This window comes from Garra rufa, chromosome 7, assembly GCF_049309525.1.
Source record: "Garra rufa chromosome 7, GarRuf1.0, whole genome shotgun sequence".
NCBI lineage: Eukaryota > Metazoa > Chordata > Actinopteri > Cypriniformes > Cyprinidae > Garra > Garra rufa.
The window spans coordinates 4,954,831-4,970,292 of record NC_133367.1 but is presented as its reverse complement, the minus strand read 5'-3'; the positions used below and the strand labels follow the sequence as shown (position 1 = coordinate 4,970,292).

General features: G+C 31.9%; 1 protein-coding gene across 1 annotated transcript; it reads right to left on the bottom strand.

Annotated features, from left to right (window-relative positions):
* Positions 1 to 2,602: 2,602 nt before the first annotated feature.
* pak2b (p21 protein (Cdc42/Rac)-activated kinase 2b) lies at positions 2,603 to 14,050 on the bottom strand. The gene is made up of 10 exons (XM_073843957.1): positions 13,929 to 14,050; positions 11,763 to 11,901; positions 11,614 to 11,677; positions 11,485 to 11,533; positions 11,291 to 11,403; positions 7,172 to 7,289; positions 6,885 to 6,984; positions 6,181 to 6,377; positions 3,703 to 3,840; positions 2,603 to 3,620 (listed from the first exon to the last, which is right to left on the bottom strand). Exons 2-10 carry the CDS (start codon positions 11,791 to 11,793, stop codon positions 3,534 to 3,536), a joined length of 897 nt encoding a protein of 298 aa, XP_073700058.1. The 5' UTR covers positions 11,794 to 11,901; positions 13,929 to 14,050; the 3' UTR covers positions 2,603 to 3,533.
* Between the last annotated feature and the right edge of the window lie 1,412 nt (positions 14,051 to 15,462).

Sequence of the window (15,462 nt, the reverse complement as noted above, 5' to 3'; positions counted from 1 at the left end):
AAATCAAAATAATTTTGAGCCGAGACCTCTGGTAATAAAAATAAAGTAGTTATTTTTATCCATTATATTCCTTGTTTAAAAAGTAACAATTAACCAAAAGTGTGAAGGTGTAAAGATGTATTTTAAGTGTGTAAAATAATTTTTGACCACATCCCACGAAGGTCCCATATTTTTGTAGATTGGAACCCAAACACACTGGACCCTCATAAACTGCCCATTTTCAGCCCATGCCCACATAGATCCCATGAAGGTCCCATATGTTCAAACCTATATGGGACCCATATTGTGAAACACATGTGGGACCCACATAAATTGCCCATTTTGAGCCCATGCCCACATAGATCCCATATAGGTCCCATATGTTCAAACCTATATGGGACCCATATTGTGAAACACATGTGGGACCCACATAAATTGCCCATTTTGAGCCCATGCCCACATAGATCCCATATAGGTCCCATATGTTCAAACCTATATGGGACCCATATTGTGAAACACATGTGGGACCCACATAAATTGCCCATTTTGAGCCCATGCCCACATAGATCCCATATAGGTCCCATATGTTCAAACCTATATGGGACCCACATAAATTGCCCATTTTCAGCCCATGCCCACATCGAACCCATGCTGCCCAGATATAACCCATATGGGGCCCACATATCAATGTTGGCTGGGGGTATTAGCGGCGGGAAGGAAAATTTAAAATTAAATCACCCACAAAACGAAAACAAAACTTTTTTTTTTATTATAGGCAAATATCAAATACATATTAAAAGTAAAGAAACTCCTCATGTCTACACCCATTAAAAACTGTAATAGAAGTTTACATAAGTTCGCAAATGCGAATTAAATCGCGTTTTATTTTGAAAAGTGGGCGTACTTGAAAAACTTACCTTAATCATGAGTTTGTGCTCACTATCCTTCATGATGATTTCATATTTTGGCAAACGGTCTAAAAACATCTTATTAAAATAACATTTACATCAAGTGAAAATTAAAGAATCGTGTCTTTATTACAAGAAGTACTAAATCGCTACACTTACGTTTAAAAAAACAGTGACGTCTTTGAGTCTACACTTTCTCTTTCGAGTTTTTTTTTTATTAAATAAAGCAGAAAATCTTACAGGAGAAACCCTTTGTTTAACATGATCCCTTTTAACTAAGAAGAAAACTTAGTTTAGCTCAGTTTTCGCCCGATTGTGAAAAACTTAAGATACTCACCAACAAGATGGAGCCGCTCATAATCTTCCACATCCGCCCAGACGCTTAATTCGACGCCAAATTACTGCAATCACGTTAGATTTTCGTTCAGTAGTTTATTCGAAATAAGAATGGACTACTTTATACAGAAATAATCGATATTTATCATCACCACCATCCTGAGGTGATTCTCGTGGTCCTCACAGCGCGACCGTTGAGGTCTGGGTATTAGCAGCGGGAAGGAAAATTTAAATTTAAATCACCCACAAAACGAAAACAAAACTTTTTTTTTTAATTATAGGCAAATATCAAATACATATTAAAAGTAAAGAAACTCCTCATGTATACACCCATTTAAAACTAATAGAAGTTTACATAAATCGCGTTTTTTTTTTAAAAGTGGGCTTAACCTTACTTGAAAAACTTACCTTAATCATGAGTTTGTGCTCACTATCCTTCACGATGATTTCATATTTTGGCAAACGGTCTAAAAACATATCTTATTAAAATAACATTTACATCAAGTGAAAATTAAAGAATCGTGTCTTTATTACAAGAAGTACTAAATCGCTACACTTATGTTTAAAAAAACACTAGTGACGTCTTTTTCGAGTCTACACTTTTTTTTTTTATTAAATAAAGCTGAAAATCTTACAGGAGAAACCCTTTGTTTAACAAGATCCCTTTTAACTAAGAAGAAAACTTAGGTCAGTTTTAAATCTTGAGATATTCACAAACAAGATGGAGCCGCTAATAATCTTCAAACATCCATATCCACCCAAACGCTGATTTCGAAGCCAATTACTTAAATTACCTTAAAGTTTCGTTCAGGAGTATATATTCGAAATAAGAATGGACCACTTTATACAAAAATAATAGATAATTAAAATTTTCGCCATCCTGAGGTGATTTTTGCGTCCTTAGCCTACAACTGGACTGTTGAGGTTTGAATTTTGGTGGCGGGAAGGAAAATTTGTAATTCAAATCACCCACACAAAACGGTATTTAATACTGTTAGTCATTTTTTGGGCAAATGTAAAATACATATTATATCCTCACATCTGCACCCAGTTAAATCAGTAATAAAAGTCCTTAGTATTAAATGATTGAATGGATTGTTAACATAAAATGATTATTAGGGCATTTTAAATATGCAATATCTTTTCACGTCCCTATAATTATTTCATAAATTGGACTAAAAATATGTAACTATTTGTAAATATGGAAATTGAGAATGTAACTAACAAAAGTCTTTAATGATATGAACCACCAGGAATCAGTTTTCATCGTAAAACAATGCAAAGATGAACAAGTACGTGTTGTAATGCAAGTTAGAGATCTCAAATATCACCGCACAACAGGAATGACCCCATTAACTCATGACAAGGTTCAAACAGACTATAAAAAGTCCCCTGAATAGAGAGAGTTTATTCTAATCTCAAGTTTCAAGTCCTCTTTTAATGAAGAACAAGAGATGGACACAATGATGCAATGACTGTATTGTTCACAGAGATTTGCAGGAATCCGGCTTTTACTTGCAAAACAAGTGACTGAAAAGCATAAAAATAGTTATCAGTTCTTACATCGTGACTTCTGGACAACTGCGTGTACTTCGTAATAAACTGTTAGTTACTAAAACAACAAGAAAAGTGTTCATGTACACAAACATACACCTATCTAAATCTACGCGTCCTGCTTTTGGTTAACTACGTCGACTGAAATGCTACGCTTCTTCGAAGTACGTCATATACACATTTCATCACATGAAAGTTTCGTCTCAGGTTAGAGGAAGTTCAATGGCAAAAAAAACCTGCCCCTTCAGACAGAGTATAAAGGTGTTTGCTGGAATAACAACAAAGGCACACGTGACTACAAAAATCATTCACTGCTCGCAGTTGGCGTGTATCGGTAAGGTGCTCTTCCCTTCGGGTCAAGAACAGGAGTAGGCTACACAGTTTTCAGTCGTGATTCTGGCTACAGAAACAAAGAAAAGACTAACAAAAGATCTCCAGCTGGGTTTGAAATCACCACAATTGATTCGGTTCACCAATCGTGGAACATATGAGGTCTAGAGAAGCCAAAGAGTGGAAGAGTTCATACATAAAACACAAAGTCCCACAAGAATCTAACGAGAGCAGGAGGACGAGGAGAACATCTAATGTCCCCCGACACCACGGCGGTCAATACAGGTTTAAAAACAGGCAAGGACCCGAATGAAATGCTTGGAGTTTTGATTTGGCAACACTGATATGCTGTTGACACACTGGTAAAAAAACACCTGGCACAGATTTTCGAGAGTGTTCAGCAGTCCGCTGCGCTCGCGGGCACAGCTAGCGGTTGTTCTTCATGGCGTCCTTGGCCGCCAAAATCAGAGGAGTGAGACTCGAGAGAGGCTTCGCCAGCTTCAGGAAGGGATGCTGAAGGCGAAAGCAGGATTGATCAATGACAAGTTCCAACAAGTCGAACACGTTATTATTCTTCAACTGCTAGCTGGTTTACCTGCAAAAGCTCCTTGCTTCCACCTCTCTTCTCCACGTCCATCTCCAGACAGCGACTCAGGAAGTCTCGGAAGATGGGCGACAACTTTTCAGGACTCTGCAACTCTGGAGTCCCGTTGGTGGCAATCAGGTAGAGCGCCTGAGGAAGAAAGAGTTCAGGAGTTTAGTATCTCTTAAAACATACACAATTAACATTTGAAAACCTTCATGGCGTCATAAGATCTGTTTCTAATCAAACTTACGATTTTAACCATTGCAAAAATTGGAATATCGCATTTGCACAATTAACACTCGCAAACCTTCATGGCATCATTAGATAGTTTTCCAACCAAAGTTACGAAATTAATGAATTTGGGGAAAAAATGGAATATGGCATAAAACCTTTGCACAATTTACTCTCGTAAAACTTCATGGTTCCCAATAAAAGCTAAAAATTTGGAATAATGTATAAAACCTGCACAATTAACACTCAAACCTTCATGGAATCATTGGCTGTTTCCAACGTTATGAATTTAACAAATTAGCGGGAAAATGGAATAACGCTTAAAACATTTGCACAATTAACACTCTTAAACATTCATGGCATCATTTTTCCAACCTGTTCCGAATTAAAGTTATTCAAAAAAAAAGGGCACAAAACATTTGCACAATTTACACTTGTAAAACTTTGTCATTTTTAGCTATGTTTTGCATCAAAATTACAAATTTAACTACTTCAAAAATGTGAAAGATCGCATTTGCGCAATTAGCACTTGCAACCTTTCATGGTATCATTAGCTAGTTTTCCAACCAAAGTTACAAATTAAAAAAATTAAGGGCAAATTGAGTATCACATAAACATTTGCACAATTAGCACTCTTAAAACATTTACAGCATCATGAGCGGTGTTTCCAACATGCCCCAAATTAAAGTTATGCGAAAAATTGCGCAAAACATTTGCATAGTGTATACTTGTAAAACTTCATGGCATTATTAGCCATGTTTCCTTTGAAAGCGAACAAATAAACTCGTTGGAATATTGCATTAAATGTTTGCGATTACCACTCTTAAACCTTCATGGCATCATTAGCTATGTTTCTATTCAAAATTACGAATTTAACCAATGCAAAAATTGGAATATCGCATTTGAATATTCACATCATGGCATCATGTTTCCAACCTGTTCCGAATTAAATTTATGCGAAAAATTGTGCAAAACATTTGCACAATTTACTCTCGTAAAACTCCATGGCATTATTAGCCATGTTACCATTGAAAGTTACCAATTAAACTTGTGTATAAATTAGAAAATATCATATAAAACCTGCACAATTAACAATCAAACCTTCCTGGAATCATTAGCTGTTTCCAAATCTACGAATTTAACGAATTTTAGTTTGCACAATTAACACTCTTAAAACATTCATACCATGAGCTATGTTTCCAACCAGTTCTGAGTTAAAGTTATGCAAAAAAGTGCACAAAACATTTGCTCATGGCATCATTAACTAGTTTTCTGACCAAAGTTACGAATTTAACAAATTTGGGGAAAAATGGAAAATGGCATAAAACATTTGCACAATTAACACTCTTAAACATTCATGGCACCATGTTTCCAACCTGTTCCGAATTAAAGTTATGCAAAAAATGGCACAACACATTTGCCTAATTTACTCTCGTAAAACTATATAGCATTATTAGCTATGTTTCCATCGAAAGTTACCAATTAAACTTGTGCAAAAATTGGAATATCATATAAAAACCTGAACAATTAACATTAAAACCTTCATGGAATCATTGGGTGTTTCCAAATTTACGAATTTAACGATTTTGGGGAAAAAAATTTAATATCGCATTAAAACGTTTGCTCAATTACCACTCTTAAAACATTCATATCATCATCATGAGCTATGTTTCCAACCAGTTCTGAATTAAAGTTATGCAAAAAATTGCACAATTTACACTCACATAACTTCATGGCATCATTTGTTTTGTTTCCATCGAAAGCTACCAAATAAACTCATGCAAAAAAAAAAATAGAATATTGCATTAAATGTTCACAATTAACACTCTTAAACCTTCATGGCATCATTAGTTATTTTAAACGTAGCTATTAGCTAATTTAACGTATTTGGGGGAAAAATGGAATAACGCTTAAAAGATCTGCACAATTTACACTCGTAAACCTTTATGGCATCATTAGCTATTTTTTTTCAACCAAATGTATGAATTGAGTGAATTTTGTGGAAAATTGGAATATTGCATTAAACGTTTACACAATTAACACTTGTAAAACTTCATGGCATCATTAGCTATGTTTTCATTGAAAGTTACGAATTAAACTTGTGCGAAAAATGGGAATCTCTCATTATAACATGAAATCTTCATGAAATCAAATGTTACAAACTCAACTGTTCAAGAAAATTGTAATATCGCACAGTATCATTCCTGGACGTGGCCACATCGCTAACTTCTTGGAGAACCAATGATACCAACGTACCCTCAGTGGATTCTCGTTGAGGTACGGCGGTTCTCCCTCCACCATCTCGATAGCCATGATGCCCAAGGACCAAATGTCGACTTTGGGTCCGTAGGCTTTGCGCGTCACGACTTCCGGAGCCATCCAATATGGCGTTCCCACCATGGTGCTCCTCTTACTCTGTTCAGGAGTGATCTGGGCACAAAACCCAAAGTCCGCTATGGAGTAGAAGAAGATAAAAATGGTTTAGAGACATTTCCTGGTTTGTTTAACTTCATTGACGACTTAAACGGAACATATAGACTTTAGTCTTGAAATATGCCATTTTTAACGCCAATGACAATCAGGATGTGAGAACTGAAGATCAGTTGGTCATATGGTTGCATACATTGGTGTTGATCAAGAAGATGGTGAAATGCCAAAAATACATAAACAATTCCATCAGACCTAAAACGCTAGATTGACTTTATTGACTTGAACGTCTTTCATAGGAAAAGTTTGTTCGCAGTTTCCTTATAGTGGGCAAGTTTTGGCTCACAAGAGCTCAACTGTTTAGAACGAGCAGCTAAACCAAACCAAACACGTTTTTAGCGTCTCAGAGAACCAGGTGTAAAGGCACCTTTCAAAGACTTCACCCCTAACCACAATCAACATCTTTGTGGTAAACTTTAGTCCGTTTCCAGTGGTAAAAACCAGAGCGTTTGCATACAGAAGTGAGAACGTACTTAGCTTGACAGAACCGTCCATTCCCAGAAGCACGTTGTCACTCTTGATGTCTCGATGAATGACCTGATTAGCATGCAGAAACTCTAGCGCTTGCAAACACTGAGAGATAACAGACAAGAGGAAGTTCATTAGTTAAGCGACAGGGTTACTTCCTGTTAAAACATACTAGGACTGATTTAGACCAGAGCTCATTTGGGCATTTATCGTCAGGGTTTCGCCCAAAACCAAAGTAGGTTTTTCAGCAAGTCTATGAGTTCGGCAGGAGGACGTTTTGACTTCAACGCACCTCTCGGCAAACGGCGGCGATCTGGGCCTCGTCCATGCATGTCTCAGTTACGACGTCTGTGAGCGAGCCGCCGGCCAAGTACTCCATCACGACGAACAGCTCCTCACCTACCAGAAAACTGTAGAAGAGACACAATTAACACTTTTAAACCTTCATGCCATCATTAGCAGTTTCCACTGAAAGTAAAAAATCTAACTTGTGTGAAAAACTGGAATTTTCTATAAAACATTTGCACAATCAACACACAGTAAACCTTCATGGCACCATTAGCTGTGCTTCAAACCATAGATATTGGCATATCATGGCATCTTTAGCTATGTTTCCATAGAAAAATATTAATTTTAAAAACTGAAATATCAAATAAAACATTTGCACAAATGACACTCTTAAACCTTCATAGCATAATTAGCCATTTCCATTGAAAGGTACAAATTAAATTTGTGCAAAAAAACTGAAATATTGCATGAAACATTCATAATACTCTTAAACTCATTTTGTATCATTAGCAGTTTCCATTGAAACCTTTCAATTGAAAACTGAAAAATTGGAATATTGCAGAAAACGTTCACAATTAACGTTCGTAAACCTCCATGAAATCATTAACTAGTTTTTCAAAGTCTCAAAAGTAACTAATTTTGTGAAAACTGTAATATTGCAGAAACATTTGCACAATGAACAGTTGTGAAACTTTATTTCATCTTTAGCTATGTTTCCATTAAAAGTTACCAAATAAACTCGCACAAAAAATTGGAATATCGCATAAAACAAGCAAAAATAAGACTCAAACCTTCATAGAATCATTGGCCATTTGAAACCAAAGTTACAAACTAAACTGTTCAAGAAAATTGGAATATCTCGCAAAACATTTACACAACATTCGTAAACCTTCATGGCATCATTAGCTAGTTTTCCAAACAGTCCTGAATTAAAATTACGTGAAAAATGGGAAAATTGCGTAAAACACTGGCTCAATTTCATGGCATCATTAGCTGTTTCCATTGAAAGCTACCAATTAAACTTTCGTGAAAATTTCGAAGATAGCATAAAACGTGCACAACTAACACTCAAACCTTCATGGAAGCATTGGCTGTGTTTCCAAACAAAGTTATGAACTTAACTGTCCCAAAAATTGGAATAACATTTGCACAATTAACAGCTAGTTTTCCAACCAAAGTTACGAATTTGCAGAATTTGAAATTTACCAATTAAATTTTTGCGAACAATTTGAATATAGCATAAAATGTGCAAAAATCAACAATCAAACCTTGATGGAATCATTGGCTGTGTTTCCAAACAAAGTTACGAATTTAACGAAAAAAATGCAATATCACATAAAATACTTGAACAATTAACACTCGTAAAACTTACGAATAAAACTTGTGCAAAAAATTGGAATATCCTATAAAAAAAAGTGCACAATTAACACCTGTAAACCTTGGCATCATTAGCTAGTTTCCCAAGCAAAGTTATGAATTTAACTGTCCCAAAAATTGGGATAACATTTGCACAATTAACAGCTAGTTTTCCAACCAAAGTTACGAATTTACAGAATTTGAAATTTACCAATTACATTTTTGCGAACAACTTGAATATAGCATAAAATGTGAAAAAATCAACAATCAAACCTTGATGGAATCATTGGCTGTGTTTCCAACCAAAGTTACAAACTTAACGAATTTTGCGGAAAAAAAAAATGCAATATCACATAAAATACTTGAACAATTAACACTCGTAAAACTTACGAATAAAACTTGTGCAAAAAATTGGAATATCCTATAAAAAAAAAGTGCACAATTAACACCTGTAAACCTTGGCATCATTAGCTAGTTTCCCAAGCAAAGTTATGAATTTAACTGTCCCAAAAATTGGAATAACATTTGCGCAATTAACAGCTAGTTTTCCAACCAAAGTTACGAATTTACAGAATTTGAAATTTACCAATTAAATTTTTGCGAACAATTTGAATATAGCATAAAATGTGCAGAAATCAACAATCAAACCTTGATGGAATCATTGGCTGTGTTTCCAACCAAAGTTACGAACTTAACGAATTTTGCAAAAAAAATGCTATATCACATAAAATACTTGAACAATTAACACTCGTAAAACTTTGTGGCATCAATAGCTAGGTTTCCAACCAAAGTTATGAATTTAACAAATTTTGTGAAAAACTGGAATATTGCATTTGCACAATTAACACTCGTAAACCTTTATGGCACCATTAGTTATTTTTCCAAACAGTCCTGAATTAAAATTACGTGAAAAATGGGAAAATTGCGTAAAACACTGGCTCAATTTCATGGCATCATTAGCTGTTTCCATTGAAAGTTACCAATTAAACTTTCGTGAAAATTTCGAAGATAGCATAAAATGTGCACAACTAACACTCAAACCTTCATGGAAGCATTGGCTGTGTTTCCAAACAAAGTTATGAACTTAACTGTCCCAAAAATTGGAATAACATTTGCACAATTAACAGCTAGTTTTCCAACCAAAGTTACGAATTTGCAGAATTTAAAACTTACCAATTAAATTTTTGCGAACAATTTGAATATAGCATAAAATGTGCAAAAATCAACAATCAAACCTTGATGGAATCATTGGCTGTGTTTCCAAACAAAGTTACGAATTTAACGAAAAAAATGCAATATCACATAAAATACTTGAACAATTAACACTCGTAAAACTTACGAATAAAACTTGTGCAAAAAATTGGAATATCCTATAAAAAAAAGTGCACAATTAACACCTGTAAACCTTGGCATCATTAGCTAGTTTCCCAAGCAAAGTTATGAATTTAACTGTCCCAAAAATTGGAATAACATTTGCACAATTAACAGCTAGTTTTCCAACCAAAGTTACGAATTTACAGAATTTGAAATTTACCAATTACATTTTTGCGAACAATTTGAATATAGCATAAAATGTGCAAAAATCAACAATCAAACCTTGATGGAATCATTGGCTGTGTTTCCAACCAAAGTTACGAACTTAACGAATTTTGCGAAAAAATGCAATATCACATAAAATATTTGAACAATTAACACTCGCAAAACTTACGAATAAAACTTGCGCAAAAAATTGGAATATCATATAAAAAAGTGCACAATTAACACCTGTAAACCTTGGCATCATTAGCTAGTTTCCCAAGCAAAGTTATGAACTTAACTGTCCCAAAAATTGGAATAACATTTGCACAATTAACAGCTAGTTTTCCAACCAAAGTTACGAATTTACAGAATTTGAAATTTACCAAATTAAATTTTTGCGAACAATTTGAATATAGCATAAAATGTGCAAAAATCAACAATCAAATCTTGATGGAATCATTGGCTGTGTTTCCAACCAACGTTACGAATTTAACTAATTTTTCGAAAAAAAATGCAATATCACATAAAATACTTGAACAATTAACACTCGTAAAACTTTGTGGCATCAATAGCTAGGTTTCCAACCAAAGTTATGAATTTAACAAATTTTGTGAAAAACTGGAATATTGCATTTGCACAATTGACACTCGTAAACCTTTATGGCGCCATTAGTTATTTTTCCAAACAGTTCTGAATTAAAATTACGTGAAAAATGGGAAAATTGCGTAAAACACTGGCTCAATTTCATGGCATCTTTAGCTGTTTCCATTGAAAGTTACCAATTAAACTTTCGCGAAAAAATTGAATATAGCATAAAATGTGCAAAAATCAACAATCAAACCTTGATGGAATCATTGGCTGTGTTTCCAACCAAAGTTACGAACTTAACGAATTTCGCGAAAAAATGCAATATCACATAAAATACTTGAACAATTAACACTCGTAAAACTTACGAATAAAACTTGTGCAAAAAATTGGAATATCATATAAAAAGTGCACAATTAACACCTGTAAACCTTGGCATCATTAGCTAGTTTCCCAAGCAAAGTTATGAACTTAATGAATTTGGTGAAAAATTGGAATATCGCACAAAAAATTGGCACTTTCATCTAGCACTTTTTATGCAATATCCACAGTTCAATGCTAAGTGGTGTCCAATTATTATGGTCAACTTGGACTTTTTTTACCTGGAACTGAAGGCCAAGTTGAATAAACTGACAAGCGATGTTGTCTCTTGAAGAGCGTTTACCTGTCTAAGAAGTTGACAATGTTTGGATTCTTCAATTCCTTCATGACGAGAATTTCGTTGATGATCAGCTCTTTCTTGGGCTGCTTCTGCAGGTTGATCTGTTTGATGGCCACCTGAGAAACAGAAACGTGTTGAGATCACACAAAATGCGGAAAAACGAATATCAACGAATCTGTTTGGCTCTCTTGCATTACTTCCTGTCCAGTAGCAACATCGATGGCAGTGAACACGGTTCCCGAAGCTCTGTGGAAAAACGCAATTATTGATCTCCAACTTTGAACGGAACAATAACATGAATTTTTGAGAAGAACTGTGGGACCTACCCTTGTCCGATCTTCTCGTATCGTGTGTATTTCTTTTTTGGATCTCCAATACTGACTATGGTTCCTGTTGGAAATCAAAGAGAGGACATGTGGCTCGAGTCTTTCAAAGCAGTTAACTGCAGGTAAGAACTTCTTATACGAAGACGTACGGAGCTTGTCCATGATCTCCTCGTCTGTCATCTTGCCCTTTTTGGGTCTCTGTCGATCGGCGGCCTTCGATGCGACCTCGCTGTCCGGAGACGTGACTGGAGGAGGAAGGGGGTCGATGACTGATGGTCGAGTATATACCTGAAATAACAACAGTTATCATAGTTAAATGGGAGGGAAAATTTAATTTTATGAAAAAAAAAATAATTTCTTTACTTGAAATAAACTATAGTATATTTATATATAGTATATAGTACGTTTTTTGTTTTAGCTACTTGCCAAGTCAACAATTCTAATTTTTATTTAGATGTACTAAAACAACAAAAATGGAAATAATGTAATAAAATCTATATAGAAATTTTAAAAGAACAAAAATTAATTTAAAACTAAAAATTACAAAAAAAAAATTTAAATTTAAATTCATTAAAAATGAATCACAAAAATAAAAAAATAACAAGATTACTACAAATTTAAATTGAACCTATAGTATTTACATTCTACCAGCTACAAAATAAATTCCCAATGAAATTACAACAAAATTATTTTTAAATTCTATCAATGAAAAAGGAAATAAGAGCATCTCAATACTACCAGCTCAAAAAAATTTTTTACACAGATTTTAAGTGCATCCTGGCATTTCGACCTAGCGTTATTTTTTTTTTTTAAACAAAATCTACAAAGAAAAAAAAAAACATAATTAATACAAATATATTTTTATTTCTAAGAACAAAAATAGAAATAATAGTAGCTCAATACTACCAGCTCATTTTTTTTAAGTGCATCCTATCATTTACACTTAGTGGTTTTTATATTTTATATACTTTTTTTTTTTTACAAATTACGAAAAAATATATTTTTTTTAATACAAGTAGAAATAATAGTATTTTAATACTACCAAAAAAATGTACAATGTTTTTTTTAATACAAAAAACCCCAAAATATTATATTTTAAAAAAAGAAAATCCAACAAAATTACTAAAAACATTTTTTAATTAGAAATATTAGTCTCAATACTACCAGCTCAAAAAAAAAAACATATATATTTTAAGAGCATCCTGGCATTTCCACTTAGCGTTTTTTAATATTTTTATACTAAAAAAATAAAAAAAATAAAAAATCTACAAAAACTAAATAAATCCATCAAAATTACAAAAAAAATTGTTTAATTAAAAAAATAAAAATAAAATTAATAATCTCAATACTACCAGATAATGGTTTTTAAATGCATCCTGTTATTTCCACTTAGTGATTTTCATATTTTTAAAATAAAAAACCCAAAATACACATACAAAAAAATACCTACAAAATGTTTGTTTTTTTAATTCTAAAAATAAAAGATAGATAAATAGAAATAATAGTATCTCAATACTACCAGCTGAAAAAAAAAATTACATCCTGGCATTTCCACCTAGCGTTTTTTTCTTCTTCAATAATTGTATCTACAAAATCTACAAAAATCCAACCAAAATACTAAAAATATTTAATTATATAAATATAAATAATCTCTCAATACAACCAGTTCCAAAAAAAAGTTTCATATTTTTATCCAAAACCTCCCAAAAATCTACAAAAAAAAATTCCCCCAAAAATTGTGAAAAATAGATAATAAAATAAATAATAAATAAAAAATAATAATAAATAATAATAAAAACTACTACCAGATCAACTTTTTTTGTTACAGATTTTAAGTGCATCCTGGCATTTCCACGTATCCCACTTTCCATGATATTCCACTTATCGTTTTTTATAACTTTATAAAAATCTAATAAAATTATGTAATAAAAAGTCTACAAATAAATAAATAAATCCAGCAAAATTACTAAAAATATTTCTTAAATTCTTAAAATAAAAACAGAAACAATAGTATCTCAATACTACCAACTCAAAAAAATTTAAAACTGATTTTAAGCACATCTTGGCATTTCCGTCCAGCATTTTAGATGCAATATCCCAAAATGTACAAAACAATGCTATTGTTGAACTATACAGACATTAAATAAAATAAATATATAAAAATATATATAAAAAAAAAACTCCAAAATTTCCATTTTTTTTTAAATGTCTTTAAAAAGAAAAAATCTTTATCTTATAATTAAATAAAAGACTGCAAATAGCCAAATATCGATTTCTTTTTTATAAAGCCTATACTATTTTTAACGTCTTCTTACGCTCTTGGTGTGTTCTGGTCGTGGTGCGACGACAGGCGGCGGCGTCTCCTCGTCATCTTCGTCTTCATCGTCATCCACCGTTTTGACTGGAGATGAGGGCTCTGGTGTCTTTTTCACAGGCTTTGGTTTTAGGGAAAGAAATAAGCAGAATTATTATTCAGAAATAACTCGTCATTATTGTCAACAACAAAAATGTTTTTTGTTACTTGAACTGCAATAAAAGACAAATAAAAAAAAACTAAAAATAATAAAAAATACAAAAACAAATTGTTAAAAACTTAAAAAAAAGAAAGGGAAAGCCAAAATCTAATAACAATAGTCAGATATTTAACATTTCTCAATTTCATTTAGTTTTACTTTATGTAGTAAAAATTATTAAAACTAAAGCTCAAAAAAACTGAAAACAAATATTTAAAAAATAACATAAAGTAACTTATTTCAATTAGTTGCATCAAGAACATTTTTTTTTTAAATTGGTAAAATTTGTATCTAAAATATTCTTCTTATAAAACTGGAATATATACAAATGAAAAAGAAAACGAATACAAATTACAAAAACACACAATTATTAAAAACTAAAATAAATAACTAAATCTAAAATCTAATTATAAAATTAATGAACTTATTTTATTTCAGCTAATCAACATTTCTCGTTTTTATTTAGTTTTACTTAATGTACTAAAATAACTCAAACTAAAGCTCAAATAAAAAAAATTAATGAAACTTATACAGACATAATAAAAAAAACAAATGAATAAAAAAAAAGGTACAAAAAATTAAAACTAACTAAAATTAAAATGAAAGCAGAAATTCATAAATCTAATTCAAACCATTTATAAACTACTTTATTTCAACATTCAGCATTTTAATTTAGTTTTAGACATGATACTAAAAAATAACAATAAGTTTACATAACCAACAATAATTAAAATGTACAAAATACACAAAGTTACTAAAATTTTGAAAAAATAAATAAATTGTTTTAGACATTAAAAAACTAATAAAACGTTTTGTAAATAAAAATAAGTTAACTTGGTAAATAAGTTTAAATAACAAAATAAATGATTGAAAAGAACAAAAATGCACAACAAAGTTACTAAAAACAAAAAAATGAATGAATGAATGAATGAATAAATAAATAAATTTTATACATAAAAAAAATGAATAAAACTTTTTGTAAATAAAAATAAGTTCACTTGGTAAACAAGTTTAAATAACCAAAAAATAAGTCCAAAAAAGACCAAAAAGGCACAACAAAGTTACTAAAATTAAAAAAAATAATAAACAAATAGTTTTAGACATAAAAAATAAGTTCATTTGTTAAATAAGTTAAAATAATGAACAATAAGTCATTAAAAAGACCAAAAATGCACAACAAAGTGACTAAAATAAAAATAAATAAATAAATAAAATAGTTTTAGACATTAAAAAAAACAAATAAAACTTTTTGTAAATAAAAATAAGTTCACTTGGTAAATAAGTTTAAAAAACCAAAAATAAATCATTAAAGAGACCAAAAATGCACAACCAAAGT

Bases quoted from the DNA above. Each gene is read 5' to 3' on its own strand.
- pak2b (XM_073843957.1), bottom strand. From the start codon at position 11,793: ATGACAGACGAGGAGATCATGGACAAGCTCC. The intron at 11,678-11,762 runs GTACGTCTTCGT...GATTTCCAACAG, and splicing joins GGAGATCATGGACAAGCTCC to GAACCATAGTCAGTATTGGA. The intron at 6,378-6,884 runs GTACGTTCTCAC...TCTACTCCATAG, and splicing joins GGACGGTTCTGTCAAGCTAA to CGGACTTTGGGTTTTGTGCC.